At 35.6% G+C, this 7,355-nt stretch overlaps 2 protein-coding genes across 2 annotated transcripts; both read left to right on the top strand.

Annotated features, from left to right (window-relative positions):
- The first annotated feature begins 1,692 nt into the window (after window positions 1–1,692).
- LOC145738832 (M-phase inducer phosphatase-like) lies at window positions 1,693–4,339 on the top strand. Its single transcript, XM_081993915.1, has 3 exons — window positions 1,693–1,979; window positions 2,275–3,321; window positions 3,381–4,339. Exons 1-3 carry the CDS (start codon window positions 1,933–1,935, stop codon window positions 3,634–3,636), a joined length of 1,350 nt encoding a protein of 449 aa, XP_081850041.1. The 5' UTR covers window positions 1,693–1,932; the 3' UTR covers window positions 3,637–4,339.
- Window positions 4,340–5,713: 1,374 nt separating this feature from the next.
- On the top strand, window positions 5,714–7,203 carry LOC145738883 (M-phase inducer phosphatase-like). Its single transcript, XM_081993998.1, has 2 exons — window positions 5,714–5,772; window positions 5,879–7,203. The coding sequence occupies exons 1-2, from the start codon at window positions 5,714–5,716 to the stop codon at window positions 6,891–6,893; spliced, it is 1,074 nt and encodes a 357-aa protein (XP_081850124.1). The 3' UTR covers window positions 6,894–7,203.
- Window positions 7,204–7,355: the final 152 nt, after the last annotated feature.

The following is a 7,355-nucleotide window of genomic DNA, read 5'->3' as shown; positions in this document are numbered from 1 at the left end:
TACCATCTGGTTTAAGGCAGCAACCAAAGACGAACCTTGAAAAATTTTTGCGCCAAATTGAAATTCCAAGAAAACTGCTTTGAATGTTTTTCTTGTGGTTTAAATCAAATATTAGTTCAGGTTTATATGCCTTCAATATTACATAAAATCGCATTGTTCACATTCATATTGCAGTGCAAATATTTAGTACTTAAATGCCGTTCTAGGTCGATGTTTCACAGATTCTACATTATAATTTGGTTATGAATTCATAAAGTGTTATCTTAAAGCTGGCCTTCAAATCTGTTTGAAAACAGTTAAAAACATGACATTTGGATCTCAAATGGTCAATTACAAGGCTGGAGTTTTCATAACAAAAGCGTGCTTTATTCCCGTTTACACTAATACAAAAAACGTTCCCATTCTGGTCAATTATTAGCATTTTAGTCGGGGTTAAGTTGCTCTAAATGAACTAATTTAAAACAAAGCGGCACATGTAACGTTTCTAGTGAAGGATATTACATATTAAGTGCGCCAGAAGCCATGTGTTGGGACCAACGCGGCTTGATATCTGGAACACTTGTGTTTTTGTTTTAACTGCCTTTAACGACTAATAATGTGCAGTGTTTATTTGTATTTTAGTTAATTTTTTACATCTTGTACCCACTAACCTTTGCAATTAAGGGTCAAAGTTTATTTGTTGAATTGAAACTACACTCTGTATGCATTTAGAGTTAAGGGTGGTAACACAGCAATAATCATTCTCTAGACAGTTTGAATTAACTAATTTATCCAACTGGTCCAGCTGTATCCGGAAGCACCTTGTTCATTCAACATTGTCCAACACTGAACTTAACAAAACTCCTCTTTGTTTAATAATATTAAATGGTATCAAAACATCACAATGCAAAAAGCTTCTCAAGACCATAAACATGTCTGTAAATATTTAGTAAATTAACTCTCTCTTTCAGATAATAGTTTCCGTTTAGTTGCTGATAACAGAATTGTTTTTTTTTTCATTCAATTATTTTAGTTTGCTGCTAACAGTTCGCGTATTATTCAAATCTGGCCGAACTGAACCAAGAAAATTTTGCATGACCCAGATACACCGCAAGATAAAGTGGCAAAGGTTAATTTTGTATAAAAATATTTATCACCGATTTTGTCCTATATATTTCATAACAACGTATTTTGCAAATTATTGAAGGATTGAAGGATGTAAATGAAGAAAATTACAGTTGAATAATGCTTGAACTAACCAAAGTAAGTTGCTGTGCTGTTGAGCATCTTGTGAGTTCAATTTTTAAAAGAACCAAAGCATCAGGGTCTACCACTAAGAAGTTTATAGAAATTTAAGAGAAGTAAAAGAGGGGAACTAAATCAACTTCTCCATCACTATTGAAGAGTTTTTTGAATAAAATTTGGGCCATCTTTTAAAATTGTGAGGATGTCCCAAAGAAGTTTCTTATTAATATTAACATAGTTTTGTTTGTTGTTATCAAATTTGGCAACTTATTATAATTTGACAATGGTTTCGAAAATAGTGATAGTAAATAAGTCTGTTTCAGCTAGGTCTCAAAATTACCATATGTAACAGCACATGCGGGTTTATTCGTTTTGGCGCCCTGATGTCCCGCGTATATCAACCCCAGTTTTCCCCTGTGTTAAAAATTAAGGAAGGGTGTCGCCCCCTCCATTTCCTAACTGTAGCGTGGGGACTGGAATAAAAACAGAGTATACGATACCGTCGTAATAACAGAACAGGACGGGCACACTCGCTCGTTCGGTACTGGGTTGTACGGTTGTGACTTTAGTTCACCGTGGGCGCGCGCGATATTTTGGTTCCATGGTAGTGTCATATCCGTTAAATCAAAATTCTAGAACATGTTTTGCGTGGGTTAAATAGACTGTCAAATTTTGTTTTATCATTTTTGTGATTGTCCAAGTGCTAAAATGTGGGATTCATTGGGCGATTCTTGTGATACTTGCGAATTTACAAGGTATGCGATGTGATTCACCTTTTTTATAGCGGTGAAAGTGATATTCGGTTTATTTACACCGGCACTAGCCTTTTAAACTTTAAATGCCTGCTGCAGCTCGGCGTTTTTAGATTTGTTCGCATAGTAATCAATTAAGAATTCATTGAAATAACCAGTTACTGATAACTGTGGGAACAAGTCTCTAATCAGCTTGTGGTGACACCCTAAAATGCTGAATGATAACAGTACCTTGGACATTCAGCTGTGCCAATAATAATCACAAGCTAAAATTAATACTAATAAATATTATTTACAGGAAACAAACTCATCAATCAGCTTCTTCAGGAGATCAATTCTTCAAAGACAATTTGAGTCCAACAAAGTCTGAAGACTTATCACTCTTCGAAGGTGGTGTTACTGTCCCAATTTCTTGTGGCACCAACTCTTCACCCAACTGCCCTTCCCGAAGGCCTTTAGATGACATCGACGCCTCTTCCCTTGATTCCGGGTATGGCACAGGATTTCAAGGAGATCATGGCAGGTTCCTGTCCTATGCCTCCCCTAGCAGGGGGTTGTCTGCTTCCTTCGGTTCAAGCTCAATCTGCTCTATGGAGGATGATTTTTTTGAAGATTTTTCCGAAATTACTCCGCTTGAGAAAAACTCCACGCTGCCCAAGGATTTTAATAAATTGATTAGTGACCCTTTAGTGGTTAAGCCTCAAAGGTCATCTCCTAAAGATACGGCCATAAGACCACTATTTCGGCGCGCTCTTTCTTTACAAAATCCTCTTAGCTCTGGAAAAAACAGTAGAGTGCGAACTAGTTTGTTTGTTGATGATGACAAAGAGAATAAACAATCAGCTAAACGTCCAGAACCTCCTACAGAGTTGGAATCTCCAGGAGTGAAAAGAACTAAACTGTTTGGGGAGTTTTCAAGCCCTCAACCCAAGGGATCTGCACCTTTGAAGACCTTATTTACCAGACAGTTTTCTGCTACAGAAGAAAGTATTAAATGTGCCGTTCAAAGGTCGTCAACTGATCCAGATTTGATAGCTGACTTTAGCAGAAACTACTGTCTTCCTTTGACCAATGGGAGGCATAAAGATCTGAAATCAATCACTCCTGAAACCTTGGCGCGACTAATAAATGGCCAATTCAATGATTCTGTAGAGTCTTATAAAGTGATTGACTGCCGATATCCGTATGAATTTAAAGGAGGACACATAGCTGGAGCTGTAAATCTGTACACCAAGGAACAAATTGCTGAGTTGCTGCTTGAAACCAGAACTTCTTCTCCAATGGGAAGCAAGAGACGAATTTTGGTGTTCCATTGTGAATTTTCAAGCGAACGAGGGCCTAACTTGTAAGTAAAATTTTTTTTTATTAAAAATTTTTGACTAATTATTGATGTAATTATTTCAGATACCGTTATTTACGCAAAGAGGATCGTACAAGAAACATCAGCGACTACCCTTTGCTCCATTATCCAGAAATATATCTTCTGGAAGGTGGCTATAAGAATTTTTTTGAACAATATTCAGAGATGTGCTTCCCCATTGCTTACAAGGAGATGCTCCATCCTGATCATGAAGAAGACTTACGTCATTTTCGACAAAAATCAAAGACTTGGAATGCGGACAGTCGCCAAAGACCTGTCAGGGTTTTTAAGAGATTGTAATATGTTAGGTTCCGCAGCCTTTTATAGTACAAAGTTGTGATTTGTTTAAGAGCAGGTTTCCACTTTCCTTAGCTTTGTTACAAACATACACAATGTCAATTTTCCTACCCTTTCTTATCATATTGATAGTTATAATTTTCAAGACAGTCTTGAGTTTCTGTGTATATAAGAGAGATAAAGTAGCTTCTCTGTTCCGGTCATTTAATGAAGGACTTTATTACGCAATGCTACTCAACCAAAGTTTTCGTTTTTTTTTTTGTTTCGTTTTATTCAGTTAACTTAATGGATTTATTTTTTATTTTAGTGTTTTTTTTTTAAGTGCAATTTTCCTAGCAATACTTTGTGATTATGCTTTGTCTTACCAAATTTGTTACACTCGTCATTTGATGCTGTAACCAATTTATGGATTAGAAATAGCATCTTATATTTATTTCAAATATTTTTTAAGTCTACTACTTCAGTATTTTTAGCATATTTTCGTGTGTTCGGAGCAAAATTCTAGAGGCGAGACATACTATAATCAAACATATCTGATTTGGGTATTAAACAGACTGAAATACTTATTTAAGGCTCGTCCTCTACGACTTTTGCTTTTTATTTATATAATATAATATTTTATGCTACAATACTTACAAGTTTAATGTACATGCAAATGTTATTTTAATTTATGAATAAATTTACCCTTTTATTTGAACCCACACAACTGCTTGACTTATTTTACCTTCTTCCATTACTATAAATAACTCAGTACCAAATTTGGGTACCTCATAAAACCAGCAACACGTAGTAATAATTGTTACCCTGCGTAAATTACAATAAAATTAAACGCCCTTAAGGCAAGAAGCTTCACCCAAATCAACTTGTCGTGCGTAGGTACCTGACGGCTTTATGTGGTACCTGCTCCTTTTAAATGTGTCCACTCAATAATATTTATCTCTACACCTACCTAAAGCCTATTGATCTTCACCTTTTAGGTCTTTTGTGCTCTTTCAGAGTAAATAAACCGCAAAAAGGCGTACCACAGTGATTGGAGTTATATTGCTTTTATTTTGTTTCAGTACAAAATTTATACTACATAAAACAAAGAAAAGTGCTTACGTTTAATTAGATTTCAATGATTATTCCAGTTTCCAGGCAAGAAACCGTTATAATCATTAATTGCCTCAGTACAGTACAAAAAAACATCCTGGGTATGATGTATGGTATACAGTGGACCAAATTTGGTCTTTCAAAAACCGTTATGAGTTAGAATATTGGGGAATTTAAAAGCACCTTTCAGAACACTCAGTCCACCTTTTTGTCTATAAGATTGAAATTGGTCCAATTTGATCCAGTTAATTTACCATCAAGAAACCGCAAAGACATTTTTGTGGTTGATTATTGTACGATCCAAAAATGTGTGTCGTTAAATGTATAGGGGTGATTAAAAAAGTCAAAACCGATGTAAAAATAAACTCCTTAATTCTACAAGGTGGCCCTAACTGAAAAATGTTTGAGAATTGTTAGAGAACTTTGAGATTTTTAGGAACTAGGAATCAAACTACAGAACTGTAAAATTGACAAGATGCACTGTGTGAATGACAAATTGATGTGCAAGAGTTTTCCAGAGAAGTGAAGTTTTTAATTGAACATCCTGTACAAACTACAAATGGTACGTTTACATCATTTTGATCAGGAAACTATTAATTGTTCTTCCTAACTTTTTAGAGACAGTTTTCTGTTTTGTTGTCTATTCTGAAACAAACTTAATTAAACGATTATAAACAAACTAGATTGAAAGGCTGAAATAAGGTTTTCCTGTATTAGAGTCTGCATTCAAACAGACAAGTAAACATACTAAATCAATCAAAAGCATTTTAGCGCCCAAATAAGCCGAATTCTTCAGTGGGCCGTCCCAAAGCCGAAAGGACACTTCGGAAGACCTCAATCCCCACCACCCTAGCAGGTAGAGGGATGATTTGGCGCCCTTAAGCAACCCATATAAGCAATTTTATTGCCCTTAGAAGTCAGTTCCTTGCGCCGTTCCGAGTAGTAAACATCTCTTCGACTAAGTGAATGTATTTTTAAATTACCGACCATGAATTTCGAGGATAATTTTGACAGTAATATAATCGGGCAGTTTTCTTGCTCTGAAAGGTAAGTTACACTTTTATGTTTTTAATAAACCACTACCACACTTACTCACACACAACAAACAGTTTAAAACAAAACAGAAAATAACAATATCACTTTGTTATTTCAGATCATTATCGCTCTACGACACGAACTCCAGAGACTCAGGTTTCGAAGATCCTCCACTAGAGTGTTTGAGTGAAGATGCTTTCTTAGAAGAATTTGCTGAAATTAAAGTTTCTGCAAGCCCTATCCTGCCTACAGACTTCAGCAACTTGATTCAAAAACCCATTATCACAGTGACAGTAAGTCCTAAGCCAATTTTCCGAAGAGCCACCTCCCTAGAAGAAAATGTGAGTCCCTTAAAGAAGAAACTTTGCCAACGAGACAACACAAAAGGAAGCTTTTTAATCCGAAGGAAAAAGTTAGTGCGAAAAGTTCAATCTGACCAATGTAGTGCTTTGGAAGTGCCCCAACCACAAAATCAACTGAAGCTTGTTAGTTCTGAAGATGTGATTAAGACAGCCCTTCAAAGGTCTTATTCAGAACCAGACTTGATTGCTGATTTTAGTAAAAATTACTCGCTCCCTCTTGCTCCTTCTCGTCATCAAGACTTAAGGGCCATCGACAGCAGTACTTTAAAAAGATTATTAAATGGTGAATTCAGTGATAGTGTACCCTCTTTCAAAATAATCGACTGCAGGTATCCTTATGAGTACCAAGGAGGTCACATCGCAGGCGCAGTAAACCTTTACACCCACGATCAGTGCTCAGCTCTTTTAGAAGAAATAGCGCGCAGTGCTTTAGCAGAAAAACCCAGCATTTTGATTTTCCACTGCGAATTTTCTGCAGAAAGAGGACCAAATTTATACAGGCACTTGAGACAGGAAGATCGCAAATTTAATGCTAACATGTATCCAGCTTTGTGTTTCCCCGAAATGTACATCTTAGAAGGCGGCTACAGGAAGTTTTATGAAGAAAACTCTAGTATGTGCTCCCCTTCAGCTTATACAAGGATGCTGGATCCCGAATTCAGCAAGGAAATGACTTTCTTCAGACAAACATCCAAAACTTGGAATTCCGATGTCAGGTGTACTGGCAAGAAAACCATGAAGAACAGAAATTCAAGAAAACTATTTATGTGATTCCAGTTTGCACCGGAAGTTTCTCTTTTTATAGTGCATGCGTGTAAATATTTTGTGATCGAGGTAAGAGTATCCGAATTTTCCAAGAAGTGCAATTATTTAGAAAGGTGCAATTGACTGGAAGAAAACTTACAAAGGTGAAAATTTGTATTTATGCCAATGATTTAGTGACTGAGAGCTTTACATAGGATTTTAAATTATATGACATATATTATTGTGTGATTTCGGGGACGCTTATAGTAATATTACAAAATATGTAAGATTGTAAATAACTCATAATTAGTAAAGTATATTTGTGATAATCTATGAAGAATAAATATGCAATTATAATTTTTATGAGAGCTTTATTTACAAAATTTGGTAATTTAAAAATGTCCCACAATTTCTGCTAATCTAAACTTTACTGGTGAACACTGATATGACCTAAACTGAATATTTATTTAAGTAAAAAGAAAGTATGAA

The sequence above is a fragment of the Ips typographus genome, linkage group LG16, assembly GCF_016097725.1.
Source record: "Ips typographus isolate SLU linkage group LG16, UJ_Ityp_2.0, whole genome shotgun sequence".
Taxonomy (NCBI): domain Eukaryota; kingdom Metazoa; phylum Arthropoda; class Insecta; order Coleoptera; family Curculionidae; genus Ips; species Ips typographus.
The sequence above is the reverse complement of the archived record's forward strand: the minus strand, read 5'-3'. Positions and strand labels throughout refer to the sequence as shown.

Bases quoted from the DNA above. Each gene is read 5' to 3' on its own strand.
- LOC145738832 (XM_081993915.1), top strand. From the start codon at position 1,933: ATGTGGGATTCATTGGGCGATTCTTGTGATACTTGCGAATTTACAAG. The intron at 1,980-2,274 runs GTATGCGATGTG...TATTATTTACAG, and splicing joins GATACTTGCGAATTTACAAG to GAAACAAACTCATCAATCAG. The intron at 3,322-3,380 runs GTAAGTAAAATT...TAATTATTTCAG, and splicing joins AGCGAACGAGGGCCTAACTT to ATACCGTTATTTACGCAAAG.
- LOC145738883 (XM_081993998.1), top strand. From the start codon at position 5,714: ATGAATTTCGAGGATAATTTTGACAGTAATATAATCGGGCAGTTTTCT. The intron at 5,773-5,878 runs GTAAGTTACACT...TTGTTATTTCAG, and splicing joins CAGTTTTCTTGCTCTGAAAG to ATCATTATCGCTCTACGACA.